We start from the raw sequence: 19,768 nt of genomic DNA on the forward strand, positions 1-19,768 counted from the left end.
AAAGTCCTTTCGCCGAGCCTGTAACTTCGCGCTGCCAGATGGTCCTATCCACTCCGGTTTAGGAATTTCTCGATCGAGCCGCGATACGCTGCCATGAGCGTTCCATTCTCTGGTCGGCTAGTCGAGGATGAATCCTCGACCCGGTGAAAACAAATTTGGGAGTGAGAGAGAGAGAGAGTTGAAGAGAGTGGCCAATTAGCAGAGGGTCTGGATAATTTTGAGTAAAGTTTGAGTGGAGTCTGATTATTTCGAGTGAACTGCAGAATATGGAAACTAGAATCGAGCTAGCGACAGGTGTCGAAGGGACGAGCTATGATTCTTCAGTTTAGAGAATCGAATAATTTCGAGAGAACGGTCGAAGTTGTTTCCCCAATTGGCAAACTTTGCCACGAGGTCCCGCTGACCAATGGCCATCTGTCGGGTCGCTCCTGCAGTGGTCCCTGTCCCCCATACCCCCTTACTCTTCACCACTCACCCCCTCGCTCTGCACGCGCTCCAGCTTACATTTCCAATCAATAACCGATTGAACAACCCCCTCTCGACCCCCATCTGCTCTCCAGTCGCATTCCTCCAAGCAAACGGCCAAACAATACCGCGTTCCAGGGTTCTGCGTTGCTCTTATCGTTCCCAGCGAGACTCGCGAAGCAACCAGCACCATTTGCAGGAATCACTGACAGCCGATCCAAGCGCACAACTCGTGGATCACGCGGAAGACCACCCAAGATTTATGGAAATTCTCTCCAAAGGACTTGCCGAAGAAGTTTGATGATTCTACGCAATTAACCGGCAAGTTTTCGTCGGAGGTGTGGGTCCGTCGGTTTGGAAAGGCCGCTTCTCTTCGATGGCGAAGATAGAAGGGGATGTGGTCAGGGCCTTGGAGGAGGCGAGATGATAAATCAGATAGGTGGCAGCAGCTGGTGCTCGGGAAATTGCCTGGCCTTTGTATCGGGACGTGTTATTTTGGAAAATCATCTCTCGGCTCTGTGCCTGCTAATTCCTCCGGGCCTTGTGCCCAAAATTACTACCTACTTCCTGGGTCGCGGGCCCAGGCAGCGGCCGCTTACCCTCGGCCCTGGGCATATGGAATGCGGTTATGGACAGCCTATCGGGTTTCTTCGACCAAAATCGCCCCGCACGTTAATTAGAACCGCGCTCTCCGTTTTCCTCTTCCGGAACCGCTTTCCCTCTACTTTGCCCGGACATTTCGTGGTACTTGTTAGAATAATTATTAACGAAATTTCATGAAATTCGGAAGAAAGAATCGACTGATTTCAAGCTGGAATCCCTGACCAGTCATTCCACGATGCTCTCAGAACCTCGACGAGATAATTAACGGATCCTACGGTATTCTTTCCCAATTTTCACAGCTCCGCGGGAAGTGCCGCAATCACTGTACCGCTAGAGGCTTTACAAAGCGCGAGGAATCTTCTTGGGGGAGTTCAAAGCGATGGGCCGCCGGTGAATATTAAAAATTCTAGAATATGGGCAGGTCTACCTGGCCTATTTCGTAGCTCCCCCCTCCTCAGCTAGCCAAACGCATAGACATGTAAATGTACTTTTTGCGGGTTCAGTGGGGCTCGACCGTTGAAAAATTTCGGGAAAGATTTTCGCGCTGACAGAGGCACGTATCGGGAACGTGGGCCCGACAGTAATGAGAGTCTTAGGGGTCCCACGGACGTCCCCTCGCATTAGCATGTCCAAGGAGGTCTCGACGCACCGATCTACCGGCTGCACCGTTTAAGAATGGAAGATCGAAATCGCCTCCGACCTTCTCTCAGGTAGCGTTATGGACTCATTAAGGCACCATTGCCGTCGAGTACACTTTTGAGCGATCGGTGCGTTGATGGACTTTACGATCTTCCGTCGTCGTTGGCTTTCGACTCCTTAAAATATATGTTCCGCGAACTGTTGGCTTTTCGAGGAAAAATTCCACGCACTTCCGCTTCTGTCCCCAGGGTACGTCCATTAGTTGCACTTGGATAAAATTTCGCCCTCGATAACAGCGCTCGAAGTGGAACGGGGAGCGTGAGTTTCGCTGCTTTGATCGATCGTTGACTCAACAGTTGCGTTCGCTTGTTACTTATTTCGGCGATCGTCCCATGTTTCCCCGGTTCCATGGAAAACACGAACGTGACCCTTGACGCGCTTATGCCGTAATAAGGGTATAAACCACCCCGTTGAAATCGCCGAAAATCTGCCCTCTGACCTACAGCAGGCAGGACACGGGCGATATACGAGCAATGTCGTTATATAATAACGCAGCCCGCTGCACCCTAAGCTCGCTTGACCCCTCTTCGCCCGGACAATGCGAGGATCCCAGTGGAAAGTGTGTTACCTGTTTCTCTGCGATCGAACTTACCTCGATCGATTGAAAAGTTCGTAGAAGATACATTCTGGATGCTACACGCATCTTTGAAGTCCAACAATTCTGATGAAGTCTCATCGATTGGAAAAGAAGCTCCGGCTTTGCACATATATTCGTCGGTCAACTACGAGACTCCCGTCGCTGAAAATCAGCCCTCCACGGTCCGTTGTGTTCCCGCCCGGAAATTTGTCCCAGTCCGGCCATTAACGTGAGCACAATTAAAGCCAATAATTCACAAGGGCGAGGGTAGCGCGAGGCACGAGTCGGCACGGGTCGAACGTATGAAAGGACCGAGTGTCCACGCTCCAGATTTTCAAGTGTGTCCATTCTCGACGGAGTCGAGGCAAACGGTGGCGACCGGCAGCGAGAGAGAGATGGCACCGTTCCTGTTTCCACACACGAAGGTAACAATGATGGCCACTGACCATCGGCCATCCCTGAATATTCCGAGGCAGGCCGATGATTCAATCCGACAATGGACCGTTCCGCTGGACAATGCTCTGGTCAAATGCACTATCGGCGAATGACAGAGGGGGTGGTTGCAAAATAGGGGCGCCGGACGGACCCTCGCGTCGCGTCCCCCCGCTGAAAGCGTGGGTGGGGTCAGAGAGCGGCCTTTCACGCGGAGCCGCTCGCATTTTCTTCCGAGAAGCTCTCTGAAAATTTGCTCGGTTCTCTCGTCGATGCACAGAGAAAGGCGGCTCGCGTGGAATGATATATGTGTGCTGTAAAGAGGGGCAGGAATGCGGAACGGGACGGGACGGGACGGCCGTGATGCGGGTGGTTCCCTCAGCTGGACGGTTTCTGGGTGATTTTTAACACCCCTGCTGATTTTCGTGCCTCGACTTACGTCTGAAAAGGAGGCGTTGAGTAGATGAGCGTCCGGGAATGAGGTTGATGAAGAATTAGAAGTACGAAGCGCCTCTTTATTTGATTTATCACGAGGTTAGAGCGCGAAGCAGCGTGCAATGATTACTGTATCAAGGAAGCTCGGAGGAAAGAAAGTGGATCGTGTTAAAACACCGTTGAACAATACGCTGATGGCTGGAAGTAGCTGTTATCGAGCAGTCGGCAGGGGTAATTAAGCCAATGGGCTAATTAACCGAATTAGGTAATTCGTGGATCGATGGTCCGTGGTGGAGAAATAATTTAAACGTTATTGGCTGATTCTGGCTGGCAACGCGCTTATTTATATAGGGGCCGTGGGAAGGCTAATTCCGTCGCAATTGCCCAATCAACATTTACAATAACGATTACCAGCCGGCAGATGAGATGAGCCATAGATTAACGCGGACATTACTGATCAAGGAATTTATACGAACTACGAGCTCTGCGCCCGATCTCGCTCAAGAATATTTCCCTCGATTCGATTTCTGGGTAACGATGCCTGATCGTCTTTTACAGGGCGAGAAACTCGAGTGTACACTCGAATGTTTAAAAATATTAATTAATTCCGTATAATCGAAAATATCGTTATTATTTAAACGCAGGATTTCTCTCAACAAGTTTCGAGCCTCGAGGCTCCTGCAACCCAGCCGTCACTAAGATTTACAGTCTCGAGAGAGCGGAAATGTAGATTTTCGCAAGACACGGAAAGCCCATTTGGAATTTTCGGTGTGCCGTGTAAAATCTGTTCCTATCGATGGAAAAAAATTTACAGCACCCCTGCCACGGTCCTCCCGGGGACGCAAATATTTTTTTTCGCCTCTTCTTCCAGTGGTTACTCTCCCTCTAGTTTTACGACTTAATGACTCCTCCAGCCGACGAGGCATTCCGAAATTCCGACGAACTGTGCCCGAACGCAGTTGTTTCCTTTTTTTTCCCGATGCACCCCTCGCTCTGCGCCGAACGAAAGGGCTGAGAACAATCGAGGAAGGAATTTACTGCGATACCAAGGAGCGTCCAACCATTGCTTTTATGACTCGATTCGGTTTTTCCGTTCCGACAAGGGTTAAGCGTTGATCTTCGATACCTCCGTGTAGCCTATACGTTCAAAGACGTTTCGTCAACTTCCACTTCTGTTTTGAAGCACGCGTACTCGATTACCTTCATTAGCACACAGGCTGGCATAAAATTCTGTCCGACTTACCGTGGAACGTGGATGAAATCTAGCTCCGCGCACGCCACTAACAATCTCTCTCGCGAGCCGCGAAATTAAAAGGCAGCGAGGCGTTGTTGGGGGTGGCAGAGGGAGAAACGTTTCTATAATTCAGTGCGGTGCCTACCGAAACGTCGATCGTTCGGGATCGAGGATCAGGGTAGGATAATGTATGTACCCTCTGTCGAGCGTGGAGAGAGAAGAGAGCAGCGGAGAAGCACGTAGGGACTCGTGTCTCTCGCCTCTCGCCTCTGTCTCGCTCTGGCCTTGCGGAGGGTTTGCGGGGGTGCACCCCCACAGGCCAGCTGAGAAGAGGGGCAGCGCTGACCAACGCGAACGGACAGCTCTTGGCTCACCAGTAGACAAGTCGCCCCCGACAGGCCAACTTGGGGCACCCTCGGTTTTTCGAAATCCACGGGCTCGAATCGGGAGGCAAGTTGCGCGCTCGTCGTCCCGCGATAAGGTTCCTCTTCGTCAGTCAGTGGCTAATGAGCTCCGTGCGGGTCGAACCGATTGCATTCGAGGTGATCCAGTATCGTTAGATCGCAATAGTTTACTGTGTCACGTGGCGTGCTAGTTCTCGCACCAAGATAAAAGTGCTCCAAGACTCTCGATACATCTGATGACGCCACGAGGCTCGAACGAAGCGTGGTCAAGAGACGCTTGATATCAAGGCACAGGGAGGACTAGGTTTGCTGAAGGGACTGTTACAAAGGCTTTCTAATGGTGGTCGGAATCTGTCACTTCGGGATCAAGAGGAAGATGCACGCGGACGCGAAGCCGACGTTTCGGATACGTAAGCAGGGTCATTACATTTCTGTTGCATCGAATAGGCAGGGACAATCTTGTGGAGACTTACGAGGTTTCCATGGGGGCTGAATTTTATTAGCATCGAATTAATGAATCATCTCCCCGCTGGAATCCTTCAATTACCATGAAATTCCGTGAACGATAATACCAGCATACGTCAAGCAGGCTTCAAGAATTTGTATAGAAAAACGTTGCCTCCCGCATGGACTAAGGGGTCCCTTTAAATTAGCGACCCTCCGCTTTCTCAATTCTAACGCATTTTCACCGTTTCCCACCCCTCATCCTCTTGTTTATGCTTCTCAATTACCTGTCGCTTAAAAAATTACACATTCGATTTCTCATGCACTAATTAGTGTTACTAACCAGGGAACAGTTCATTAGGTTCGTTTAAATTTGTGTTACATCGCTTTTGCGCGTTTCGTGTGAATAAATACGCGTTAAAGGAAACGCAGAAGATGGTGACGGTGTTGTGCAGAGTCAATACGAGCTCCGTTAGGGTTCGAAATGCAAAACCAACCCCCTTTCTGTGATTAGACCAGCGTGCAACGATTGGGGTTGCTTTTAGGCCGTGGAGGGATGCCCTCGCCATTTTAAAGTCCCCACCCTCTTCGTTTGTGTTAGCATCAGTCTCTGCGCACCCCATACGCTCCAGATTATCTGTAGACGCACTCGAACTCCACTCGTCCCTTCCCGTGATCTCGTTGTATCCTCTTTTACAGGATATTCACCCCTTCCGCCCTTATATCTTCGTGCCCCAAGAGAGTACACCGTTTGGTCGGGGCTGTAACACGAGGAATCGATGTCTCTTGATCAAGTTTTGTAGGGTACGGGAGCACCGAGGAAGGGCCGCGATCTCGTATGCTAATCGGCCTGCTAATTCATAAATTTTCATGAAATATTGGCGAGCACTTGCGGTGTTTCCTTCCTAAGCTTATAAACGATAGTTTAATAGGATTATATCGCGATAAGTCGAATGTCAGTCACGCTTTGCATTATCGCTGGATTTCTCGCGCGCCCATCGATTTTCCGCGAGTGGAGCGATCGCACGAAGGGACGCTCCCGCTGTCCCACAAATAAAGGGGATGCTCGGAGTGCACCGCGCTAGCGGGAACCGTTCTATCATTATTGTATAAAGTGCACGGATATTAAGCTTTAGCGAGGTCTTTGCGCTTTTCGAGGACGAAGCGGAGGGAGGAGGCAAGTGTCGATAAATCCCTTGGAAAATCTAATTAAGCTCGGCCCGCAGAAAGTGTGGCTCCCTGGATCGCGCGGAGCTTCCAACGAAACTCCGCTCGTAATCTTGGGAGGGCACCTTATCAGATCGTTATCAACCGATCTGACCGCGTTCCCGCTTCTGGGTTGGTCACGATCGGGGCCCAATGGCCCTCATACCTTCCCACCCTCCTTCCTCTCGGCTGGATGCGGGCCTTACTTCGTACAGCACCTTAATTAAGCGTTATGACTTGAATTCCTTGTTAAGCGAACACGTTGCCCACTTCGTGGCGCGCACGAGCGGATCCTCGCGGGGTTCCCTACAAATTTCCAGCAAAACAGAGGCGAAAAAAGTTCACGTAGCTTCGTGCATTCTTACTTATTAATTCGAAATAATAGTGAAACAGAGCCTGATCCAAGTTTTACCTCAGTTTCGTGCAGTTCGTAGCGAAACGAAAGCGAAAACTAATCGACTGGACGCTTTTGAGAAAAGGAGGTCTGACAGTGTGCAGAGAAGTGCAAATCGAGAAAGAGCTGCGCGGCCACTCTAGCGAGCTCCCCTTTCGCCCCTCGTCTAGGAAATAATATTTCTCGCTCGGTGGCCGTCAGTAGCAAAATGGCGCTCGAATTAATTAATTACATGTTGGCCCGTGCTGGTACCTAACTCGATTTCGCGCAATTGAGTTGTTCGTTCCGAGGCGGGTGCCCACCGACGTTCCTTCGCCCTCCCGTTTCCCTCTTCCAAGTCGGACGTATTATCGATATTTGCACGCTACGATAATTATCGGGCTTCGAGATCTCTCGTTCTCTTATTGCTGCATCGCCTTCCTCTTTTTCTTCACGGCTGCCTGCGGGTCGCGTCGATAGTATCAACTGCGAGCTGATTCGTTTATCGTATGTTTAATGAAACCATCGTACCCCCAGGTTTGTAGAAATTCAGGGGAATACGTTGCGCGTTAGTCATGAAATTGCGATAACTTGAAATCAGGACACTAGCGCTTAGTTGTACACGTACACATATAACACACGTGAGTCACGTTCAAGCTCTCACAAATGTGTCCAACGGCTACCAAATCTTTTCCCTACGGTTCCCCACTTATTATTCGCAAAAGTGTCTTCGAATGCAAATCCAGCTTCCCCTGCTAACCTCAGTTGCAGATAAAAACACCTGCATCTCTGCACCAGCTAGATATCCCCGCGTGCAAGCGCTATAATTGTTAAGCAGGAGTTAACTGTCCCCATAAAAAGGCACGTTAGACGTACCTACACGCGTATCCACCGGAAACTATGTCCTTATATCTTGTTGCTCTTTATTTGTTGGACTCCCCGCTCGCTCTTCTCCTCCCATCTCCTCCCCATCTCTCTCTCTCTCTCTCTCTCTCTCTTTCTGTGTCTGTATATATACAGCTGCCTCACCAGTGCCAGAAGCACTCCCGTTGGATATAATATATCGTCCGGATTAGCGGCGCCCTCTTATTGTTTTCCACTCTTGCGAAGATCCCCACCAACCCCCCCTAGCCACCCCGTTCGAACCGTATCCTCGCCTTTCCTTCTCCACCCGCGTCCTTAGTTATAACTTAATTACAAGAAAAGCTGCTCGGCCGGCTGCCTCGAAGCGATATATATTAGATTTCCCGTCATTAGAAACTTCTTGCGCCGGGAAATTATATCCCGAGGAGCGCTGGAGAGGGAAACGAGGCGGAGCTCGCTGGGAGCGAATCGATTTTCACATGATGTTGTAACGACTCCTGACAACCGATACTCTCTGGTCGGATATTAATATTTTACCGTAAGCACGGAGGTCAAACAAGGAGCGAAGTATGGTCCCCTATGCAGTTCCATTCGAGTCGAAACGCAAGTTGGACTCGAGATGTCCAAGCCGGAGACAAGCGAGAGCGGGACGAGCCAAGGTCGGTGCCTCGATTATCCCAATATCCGCGGCGCGTTGGCGCGGCCAGCTGATGCATAATTCGATTGATCGAAATTTCCATTCGATCGGCCGTAAAATTAGAATCGACCAATAAAGCACGCAGCAGGGAGGCCGGGCTGTCTGGCGACAAGGGAGCGCGTCGATGTCGCTGCACGAAGCGGTTGGACGAGGAGCTGCGATACCGGCCGATAGAGCTTGACGACGCGGTGATATTCAAGACGTTGATTGCCGACAAACCTCTCTAATTACCGCGTAATTATGAGCGTCAGCCCGCGAACACCGGCCTCTCGGAGGCCTCGCTTGTAACGCGCACAGGATCTCCGGGCATGGTCGTGCTTAATTGTCAGGACTACGGAGTCCGAGCCGCTGGCATGTCGGCGCTGCTATTGTGCCAATTAACGCGAATTTCTGTCGTTATTATTTTTTAATGGATCATACACGCGCCCCGACCCATTTGCATTCGATGAATATTTCATTGACCCCCTGCTCGTCGACCGATGGTGCCGGTACAAACCGGAAATTCTACTAATTAATCGAACGCGGTGGATACATTCGCGGTGCACTCGACCTCGATTCATCTGGTGCTCAGCTGGTCGGTGGCGATCGCTACCGGGGCAGCATCGAAAACCGTCCAGCAGTCTCGTCTATCCTGGATTCTGACGTTTGACACTGTAACAGACAGTAAGAAGGGATGCTGCTCCTATAATCGTTCACCTGGAAACGCACTTATTCTAGCGTAGAATTTTAGCACACATCTACACACATTCGCCTGACCCATATACAGGGTCGCAGCACCAAAAAGGGTTAATGGAGGTCGTGAATTCTACGTCGCAGCATCTCCGAGTAACCGTCAGCGACGGAGAGTAGGACTCGGCAAAGCGTGCTCCGTGGCCACACTTGACTTTTGCATATCAACGTTCCGCCGAGTAACGTCAACGTCCTCCTCCTTAATCAAAAGCTCGTTAATCACAATCGGACGTAATCCACCGCGTCTCCACGGTCCGTTCGCGTGAATCCGCTCCGAGCGTCGTCTGGAGCCGCGGCTCCTTTCCTTTTCTCCTAGCTCGGCCGTAGTTCCGTCTCAATTGCTCCCGGCCGAGGCGTTTCCCTAACGAATAAGTCGACTCCAGTACCTCGCCGCGTGAAGCACTTACGCTCGCCCCCACACCTCCCGCACCTCTTCTGGACGCTACCACCTCCGTCCAGTCGCGGAGTCGCCCGGAAAACCACCCCCGCCCGGGCTAGGCACCCGTGTGCGCGTCCCTGCGAGGCCGTTAATGGCCCCTCGTTTTCTCTGCTGTACGTGCAACGTAACGTCCTCGCGCTACGACCCGGTTGTACGTGTCTGCACAGTTTCACGGTAATTCGAACGAAAATACCGTAATAAGGTACGTGCGAAACTGTACGGCCACGTCGTTTCATCCCCCAGGCCTCGAATCGACGATCGTCCCTCTGTCACCGGTGACAAGCCACCGATTTACGAGCTCCGGCAGCTCTCGCTAACATGTCCCTGCTCCGTGTTCCTTCTAATTTCAACTACCACCCCTGTACGTCGCATCTTAACGCGCCCCGACACTCCGTAAGGGGTACGGCAGCTGTAAGGGTCCCGAGCTTCATCAGCAAAAGTGGTTTTTGAATGACACTGGAGCCAATAAATCGCTGTTCAGGACATCGATACATATAGTGCGATATGATAGCCAGCTGCAACTGCATTATCGTTCCCGTGGTCCGGCCGAGCCTCCCCGCAAGTCGCGACGAATTAACTCGCTGTAAATTACGACGCCATTTTCGAATTGAGAAAGAGCCGACGAGGCGGGGACTGCCGGTGTCTGCAGAAGGGGTGTAAGGTCGCGAGAGCGCGTGTCACAGAATGGAAACCAATAAAAGGGGGTGCCAAGGCTCTTTTATGCATCAGATGCGCGGCACGCGACCCCAACCCTTCCCCGTCCATCGTCCTCCTCATCAATTTCAAATAATTTCTCTCTCCGACGCCACACCATTTTTTGTCCCTTCACTACTAGCTTGTCCATCGGTGTCCGTTCGTTTTTCCTCCGCTGCACACCACCCCTTGAATGGCGTGCCTCGCGCGTTTCGTCGCGCGTGTGCGCGGGATTTGACGGAAAAGGCACCCTTGTCTCTCCCGAATCACGGTGCAATTATTTCGGAATCCATCAGTCCCGCCGCGGGATTAAGCGTTTCGGGAGCGATTATCAGCCGGCCGGATGATGATCGATCGATCGGCAGACGCCTCGCGTCACCGAGACTGTCTAATTGGATGGAACGCAGTTCGGCACCGTGTTTCCGCTCGTATGACGCTCGTTACGCTTCGCGAAATCCAGGATGCGATGTGATATTAACACCATCAAAATTGAAGTACAAGAAAAGAAATATTTTTTAATTTTTAGTGGATTTTAATTTAGTTTTTACTACATTTTTAATAAAATCGTTTAACATAATTTTTTTTTATATATTTTTTATTTTGCAGTTTTTAGTGTTTGTGGATTTACATTTCACAGCTCAGACTTCTTTACAAATATCTTTTATTGCTGTATACAGTTTAAAATGTGATCGCGCGACTCGTGGTTTCTTTCGCGACAGAAATTATCGCAGCACTAAATTTACCCTGGCTACTAACCCCAGCATCCCGAAAATACTCGACTGGCGTCCACAAGGTGGAAGAAATGTTTTCCACGAATCACCTCGCGGCTGCAATAGCTTCGAAAGTCATTGGGAAGCCACGTAGCCGAGGAAGCGAGGTTGCAACCCTTTCGCGGGTGGAGCAACTCTCATAATAAGAGAGAATGCTCGCAACCACCCCCGTGCCGGATCGGGGCAGGGGTCCGTTGGACAAGGCGGTCGCTATGGTAACGGAAGATCAAGTGGGCAGAGGGGGCGGCATGGCGGGCCGTGGGGGTGGCAGGACAAGGGGTGGGTTGATTTCTTCATAACGGCCGCCATTATCGCGCCCTCCGACCGTGCCTCCTCCTCCTCATTATGTCCCGGGGCGGAAGGGAATATTCTTGTTTTAAAAATAATCGCCGCCAGCCGGCTCGCGAATGGCGCCGTTTGTAATTGGAAAAAGTCTCGGCTCACGTGCAAGAACGCCGCTTCCAGCGGCTGCATTTCTTCCTCGGTCCCTGCCCCTTTCCCCTCTTACCCCCGCCCCCCACCCCTCCGTCCGTGCTGGACTCGTGAAGTTTCCAAGCTACGCTGTCCACCGGATTAGGATTTCTCTCTCGCGTCAGGGGAAACGTTTATTCGCTCGGTTATCTTTAGGAACGAAGGACCGCAGCGCGAATGGAAATCTTCATCAATTTTTATCTCGACCGGCTCCTTCGACCGTCCCCTCCGTAATCGTGAAACTTTACTGCAACGTTTAAACTTGCTGGGCCGCTCGTCAGCGGGGGCTGTTCCGCGAACGATAACCCTTCGTTCACTCGCGACGCGGTTTTAAGCTCGCCGACCAACAATCGAACGAATCACGGCGAAGATCCGACGCGATCCTTTCCTCGAGCAATCCTGCGGTACGATTCTCGCCGATTTCTCATCGCTATTCATGCCCGTTGTAGCGCCACGATTTTCCACCCCCCGGTAACAGGAGCGTCGGTGGCGGAGGCACGCGCTTTCCATATCGGCTGGCCAGCGGCGCTGCATACGTGTTACAAGGCGGTGGTTAAAAATTGATGAGAGGGATAGCCACGCGCAAAGTAGATGTATCCAGATGCGGCATCTCGTATTCATGGTGCTTCTTGGGCGCGAGCGGGCGAAGGAGAACGGGTGAGATCGCTGGTGGCGTGACCCAACAAGACCGGGAGGGAAAAGGACGTGAAAGTCGGGAAACGCGTACTTACTGCGAATTCAGCGCGATTAGAATATATCGCGACGGGAATGGCGTGGCGCAATATCGTTCCCCGGTAACCGCAGCCTTGAAAGGCCGCGGCCAGCGCTGGAGGGGATGGTGCGGTTAAACTACCCGCAAAAGCAACGAAATGTCAGCATTAATATTTCAGGCGTCTCTTGTGCGCCGGCCAACGGTCGCCTCTATGCTTATTACACTTATTGTATCGTGGCGTGGTTTAAATATTAAAATCTCGTTTTCCGCTGACCCGAGACCACGGAAGAACGCGCGGCGCGGTGCCGGAAGGCGGATCGATCCGATTTCGGGGACGACTGCTATCCACGCCGACCGCCGCGTTCTCATAACTTTTCCCACCTCGAGGACATTGGAGCAGGCGGGAAATTTGTGCTCGAAACGGAGGCGAATTCTTCGAGGTTTCGCGCTTAGGATCGGCGGAGTCATTGTATCGCGCTGCGGAAGAAATCGTTCGCCGACTTTTTATGGGATTACCTAGTCATTCAAAAGGGGAACACCTGACTTGCGAGATTTTTAAAAATGTCAGAACTTCGTCGAGGATAATGCTTCGCGGTTCCTTTGTCTTTGCTCGAGGTTGCTTTTTCTCGTTTGTAGATTCAAGATCGTTGAGTCATATCGACGCGCGTTACGAAGAGTAGCACGTTTGATTTTTTTCTTACGGACAACTGCATGTAGAAAAAATGAAACGTGCTACTTTTCGTAACGCGCGTCGGTTTCATAGATTGCCCAGGATCCTACTGCAAAAATAAAGAGGTGAAGGTTTTTTAATTGAATGAGAAACGTCTTTATTTAAATAAGTTAAACTTTATTCAGTTAAAATATCATTATAAAATTAAATACATTCTTTCGGTATAAGACCTTTAGACAGCATTGCCGACAAATCTTTTTTTTTTCAATGCTAATTGAATTTTCGTATCATAGCCACACGTGTATCACGGCGTCCACTACGCTACTTGCTCGTGGCGAAATGTAAATCGTGCTTGTTCCCGTGGTAGATTGAAATGTGCTGCTCTTTGTGAGACAAATGAATTGTGCTACTTTTCGTAACGCACGTCGATATAATGTAGGAACGCGTGCTCCTATTTTGTCGCTGGTTTGGAACAGCAGCAAATGGATATTACTGTGCAACTTTACTTCTGTTAAGGACACGCGAAGAAAAAAAAAGAGGGTAGAGTAAAAATCAGCCTTTTCGCCGCGGTTTTGTTATAGTAGGCGCGTGTGTAGTTCGTAATCGCGAGGTTCTGGGATGGCTTCTGCCATGGGCTTTCCTCGCCAGCCACTTCAAGCCCATCGAGTTCACCTGTCGCGTAGTTGTACAGGTGTCTCGTCTACGTAACCGGGTGAATGGGGAATACGTGCACGAGAGGTGCCACTTGCGAGCGGCATACAGCTGACCTTTATGAATACTAAGGGAAAAGGGGTTGCTTCCGAAGACACGCGATTCTGACCTGTCAGAAGGCGGTCGTGCCGAATTAATAAGGAACAGCGAACCGTGGAACATCGAGGGATTGATAGCCGTCTTCGCCGAACACGAGAATCTCAATGATGCCGAGGAGCATCAACTTTCTTGACGTTCGAATTTCTCGGTAGAAAATTCGCAGGTACTCGATCTAGAAAATTTGAGACGCTGGCAACATAGTGTTCGTCTGTCCTGCCGATTTATTGACGCGAAGGAGATGAGAGGACGTGTTTAGTAGCCCAGTTCACGACGCGAATACGAGAGGAGCGTGAACCAGTTATTTTATGATCCTCCGGAGGCTTTTCACAGGAGGGTGGATCGTGTTTATCCAAGTTCGTTCCCTTTTTCAATGCGACCGGCACCTGTTCGATACCGTCGTCCTCGCTTAACACGCTGCGGCGTCGATTAATTGCGATGGGGCTCGCAACGAGGCACATATTTCAGGTTAATTCGAAGCGTTCCTCTCGGTCACCTCAATCCCATTATCATCTTAACGATTCGGACGGCACTGAGATCGATGAGGCTAGTCCGCGATCGGCATTTATGGATCATACCGCGACGATGCTTTAATCGATTTTTTTTTCTCAGTTGAATCGCAGTAAAGGGACATGTATATACGTATATATATATATATATATATATATATTTCGCTCGGGGCGTTATTGCGATTGTGACTAATGCACAGTGGAAAAAGTCGATCCGCCAGTGGGATACACACGAACGAGGTCGGTGTTCATATTTAATGTAAGCCAGTGTGCCAGTTTCCGACGGCCAGTCCTTCGTTTAATAATGAAAACGAGCGCATCAAGGATCTTGCATTGTTCGTTTTTCAAGAGGCGCACAATGATCGTTAGACACCGCGGTACTCGCATTCCCGGCACCGTTTCCTTTTTTAGACGGCCGCTGGTCGAATACACCAGCCACTGTTAACGAATTCCAAGAAACTCGTTGTAATCGCCGCGGTCACGTTTCTCTTCCCCGTCGTCGAGAAGTCATATCGCATTATTAAAAATCCCATCATTAAACCTTCGAAAAGCGTCCTCATCCGACCGGCCTAGTATCCAAAATTCTGTGTATCAAATAATACGCGCTGCTTCCGTGGGATTTAGTACCACTGATACGCCATTCGCCCCCGCGTCGAATCCCATCTCCCAAGGAACTCACGAAACACGAAAATCACCGCTTCCCCCCGTTCCGTCGATATGTCATCGTTAGGACCACCGTTATTTTCCACGGCCGGGGAATGCGCAGATCCGCTCGTATTTGCGGCGGGTTATCCACTGGTGGCCGGTATTGAAATGTCGTGTGCGGTGTCCGAGGAGAACGGAGGCGAAAGGAAAGGAGAGGCGGGATTATCTGAATACAGTCGTTTCAGGGGTGAGTTGCGACCCCCCAGGGGGTACTAGGTGGCCGCCCTCGGCCTCCCTGCAACGGTCTTCGACCCCCCGCGTGACGTATAGTGGTCATCTTCGCACCGAATTACCACCATCTTCTTTCCACAAGCCTGGTCCATCCACTACGAGGGTTCAAATAGATTATTTGAATATCGACCGAGTGGTCCACGGCTAGCACTCGGTTTCACCCTATTTCTGGGAATCGCGATTGCGTAGGGGAAAGTGTCCCGCCATGTGTCACGATGATTGCTAGCGTTTTAGCATAATTCTGGCTGATTGATAACAGGATGGAGTGCCTCGACGCTATCTCAGCGATCGGTCTCGCGCGCCCCCAGTTTAATCAGGATGTGGGTGCCGAGCTTCTCGAAATCATGGGGGCTCGAAGGATTCGTGGAATCCCTGGCGTTTAATCGTGACGATTAATCGCCAGAAATGAGCGCGGAACATTTGGCCTCGCGGTAATCCGTGAGACGAAACTGCAACGGAAACGATCTCGCGTCTGTTGGGCACTCGGCGGGTCAGTTTCGATGCGTCGCGGCGCGTCCTTTGTACGCGATATGTATGTATGTCGGCTTGTTGCAAGATCGACGTCCAAGATGCACGCTTTGACTCACAAATGATCGGGGAAGCTGCATCGTTTATTAATTGCCGCGGTCGATCTTTATGGACGAGGCGCGGTGGAGGACGAAGGGGGGAAGGACGTCGGTTTCGGAGCCGCGTCTATCATTTTTACGAGAAAAAGGCCGAGTTTCCCGGTCGGTTTTATAACGCGACGTCACTAACGAGGCCCCGTTGCACTTTTTGTTGCAGCCAGCGACGCGCTCGGCCGAATCGATAAGGAGCCAGCCTCGCCGGAATCCATACAAGGTGAGTTTGCACAGAGTTTCATCGTCCGTCTGTCGTCCGTATCTCTCCTCCTCTCTCTCTCTCTCTCTTTCTCTCTCTCTCTCTCTCTCTCCTCTCTGCCTACCGCTCCACCCCCACCGTCCCCCCTTCGCCGCAATACGATTAACGTACCGAAGGGTTTAACCTTCGCCGATGGCAGGAACATAAATTTCGCAAACGAATAATACGACACGGCGGGTCTGAGCGAAAGGCCAAGTATCGGCATTATAAATCCCGCGTCGTTATTTCTTCGTGGCCGCCTTTTTGCCGGCGCGCCCAATGCGACGTTTAATTGCAACGATGAGCTTGCTCCGCGACGGAGCCCGCTGAAAATCGTCGGGAAAGGAAACCGACTGATTGAGAAATTTTCAGACGCCAAAGAAACCGAGGGGACGCGCGCCACCGATGGGGCTCTTATTAATCGGGCGCCGTGGAACGGGTTCGAGGAGTCGAAACCAGTCCCTCGTCCAAGCATCTCCGTGTGCATGACTCCTGTTCCTCTGTGCCGCTAATCCACCCCTAGAAGCGTTCCATTTAAGGGTGTATTGGACCTGTCTTCAAAATAGTACCAAGTTGACGAAAATTTGTGAGATTGTTCTTTCTAATCTTCCTGATGTGCTGCAAAAATTTTAAACGAATTCTCTAAATGATTGCTGAGGTATAACGGTTTTAATTTTCACTGATTTTACACGTACTCTTATGGAACGACCTTTACAGATAAAACAGCTGAAAAAATGTTGAAGAAGTAATACCAATGTTTTCATTTTTTTTATACATGTAGTATACGGGTAGATGAAAATATCTGACAAGTTTCAATTGTTTTCACTACACCGTTTTAGTATTTCAAGTTCCATATACTTTTGTCTAATATTCTACGTCCGATACATCCTTAAACGGCACAGACTGTCACTGTAGGTACTTCCATCCACGATAAACTGAATGGAAAGCCTCCTGGCAGAGAGATTTCTGGAAATTCGTCAGGAAGACTAAAATATTCCGTCGTAAAATGCAGCGGAGGAACGGCTGCATCCCAGAGCGTTCCGCTTGGGCTCCCTTCCTTCGGCTAATCCTTTTCCACGTAAAATATGTCATAAAACCAATTACACTTGGCGGGAGCACCGCCCACTCAGCTCTGCAGCGGTTTGTCATTTGCCTCGAAGAATTCTCGCGGTGGTGTAACCGGCCTTTTAACTTGGAGCATTATTCGCCGGCCTTGCCCCACTACGGGCCAGGGACTTTTCGCCGAGATCGTAAAAGGGTGCGGAATCCTCCCCTTCCCCGATGAAGACGTTGAACCCCGCAGGCTGGACCGTGGTTTCTTAGGAGAAGCTCTGAGGAGTGTCTGACAATCGAGGAGAATTCCAGCGGACTTTATCGCCGAGGGAGGCAAGAATCGAGGCGATGTTCGGCTTCGATGCGCCCGACGCGAGTGGAACTAGACACGCGACAGTGGGAAGGACGGGAGTCCGATAATTTAGGCTCGCGTGAGAAGTGTCCACCCTTTGCGCGATTCTGCTGACAACTACGCGCTGTCTGGAAAACGCTGCGCGCACTTCTCGAGGCTGTCACCTGTCGCGGGATTTAACACGCTGGGAATCATGTCTCTTCAGGGAGGCTGTTATAATGGAGACACTGGACTTTAACGAGCGGATTGGTGGCACGTTTCAAATCCATCTTGGGTTGCTCTCTGTTTTTCACGTCGGAGAGACGGATCTTTGAATGTCGACGATAACGATAAGAATGTTCCAACTTCTTTGATTACGAGTATCTCGAGACCGTTGACCAGGGTAACTAGAGGCAGCTCGATGGTACCTGTTCCGACCTTGGGCGTCGATTCGATTCGCGAGAACGTTCGGTGCAGGGCGCATCAAAAGCGCGGCCCCCCCGATGAAAAATAAGCATCAGGAGGCGGGACGCTAACAAAGCTCGGGAACGGTGGCAAAAAATCGACGCTTGGACCGGACTCTCGGAAATGTTGAACCGGTCGTAACTAACAGACACTCCGGAGGATCCTCGGCCAACGAGACTGTGCCGCGAGTCCCAGCCTGTCTGCATCTGTCTCGGGGATCGCGACGAGGCGATGGGGCGAAACCGAGAAGGAGCAAACGATCGGCGAGGGGGGCCAAAAGAGGGAGGAACAGGGAAGGGACGTCGTTGCCAACCTGTGTTTTACTTTATAGCATTTAGCCCCATTGTTTGTCTTATTGCCATTAGCCTCCGTCAATTAGTAATTGCATTTTTAATGCCGATTCCGTGAATCGGGTCCGGTGCACGACCGCCTTCTCGAGCAAAGGAGGTGGCCACAGAGAGGGGCCTTGGTAGTTCGAGGGAAGACGGTAGGAGAAAATCAGGGGGCGAATTGGTGGGGATTATCGAGTGGTCAGGATGGAGAAGGGGCCCGCAGGTGGAAAGGGGGCATGTCATTAGGAGTCATTAATATCACGAACCTCTGTAATTTGACACACTTCCGATCGTCTAGCGCCACCACCTCCACCCGCTGCATTTTTCTCCTCGTCCACCGTTCTTAAACCCGCCTCCGTCCTTCTGGCCCTATTCTTTCTCTCGTGGTTCGTTCCCCTTTTCGTTGATTACGTGGAACTTCAGGTACATCGTTCCTGTGTCGTTTCGAGAAGCTGGGAAAAGGTTTCTCCGCGTCGGCCATGGAAAATCGAAACGGTCAATTGAAACGCATAGGTCCGTAGGATACAACATTGTACGAACGTGCGGCAGCGAGACACGTCGTTAATTGACTTTCATGTTCTCCCGAACGGATCGTCGATAATTAAGCCGATATCGAGGCGCTGTCGGGGGGACGCGCGCGAATCGGCGACGCTGGCCGACGACGATGCAGGTCGATTGCGAAATCGCTGCTGAAAGAACGACCGTATCATTGGGAATGCAAGTAGCCGCGATCGATATGATCCGCGGATGCTAATCGAATCGCTAATCGTTTATTCCTGCGTCGTACAGGCACACCTGTTCGACCGATATGGTCAGACCAGAGATTCTTTTAACGCGGGCTTCATGGAGATCTCTCGAACGGAGAACGGCCAAGTCCCTCATCATACTTTGTAATGTGAACTCACGACGATATTTTCTTCGTTCCTTTTTTTCTCACCCTTCAATCATCGTCGTCCATCGTCGTTTAATAACGAACGGCGGCGGCGATCGAAAAATCCTGACTCCTCGGCGATCACTGACTGATTTGGCGAGGCCGTGCCGAAGCGACGAGTCGGGGGTGCAGATATTCATCGGGTGGATCGCTCCGTTGAATTCCCAGCTGGAATAATTCCACGCTTCCACAAGTATATGGGCACTGAATCGAAATTTCAGGAGCCTCAACAAGTGTCTGGCATTTATCGAATGGACCAACAGTGGCGTGGAGTAGCGTCCGAAAAGCGGCATGCAAATTGCGAACGGTCGTCGCGAGCGCAGACTCGTTTCCACGAATTGGAGCACCGCGGACGTCTTTGGCCGGCGACGTCTCGATGGCTAGAGATTGAGAATCGCGAGCGAAGGACGAGATCTACGAGGATGGAAATCCTGAATGGCGTGACCCGAGGGATCGGTTTCGCTTGGAATGCAAAAGACTCCGCGCGATAAACTGGCGCGAAGTCGCCACGGTCGCACGGCCACCGTCGCCGCGATAATACGTCTTCCTGCTGATTTTGTTATTCAAATACCCGCCAGGGCCGTGGTGACCGTGGAAAACCGCTATTGAATGCCGAAACGGCTTCCCGA

General features: G+C 50.9%; 1 protein-coding gene across 3 annotated transcripts in view; it reads left to right on the plus strand.

Moving 5' to 3' along the window:
- LOC143371393 (uncharacterized) overlaps positions 1-19,768 on the plus strand; it is a 111,339-nt gene that overhangs the window by 68,008 nt on the left and 23,563 nt on the right. For all 3 annotated transcript variants that reach the window (XM_076816520.1, XM_076816519.1, XM_076816521.1), the window contains one exon: positions 15,953-16,009. In XM_076816520.1, coding sequence (XP_076672635.1) covers positions 15,953-16,009 — 57 coding nt within the window. The remainder of the gene's footprint in view (positions 1-15,952; positions 16,010-19,768) is intronic.

This window comes from Andrena cerasifolii, chromosome 7, assembly GCF_050908995.1.
Source record: "Andrena cerasifolii isolate SP2316 chromosome 7, iyAndCera1_principal, whole genome shotgun sequence".
NCBI classification, from domain to species: domain Eukaryota; kingdom Metazoa; phylum Arthropoda; class Insecta; order Hymenoptera; family Andrenidae; genus Andrena; species Andrena cerasifolii.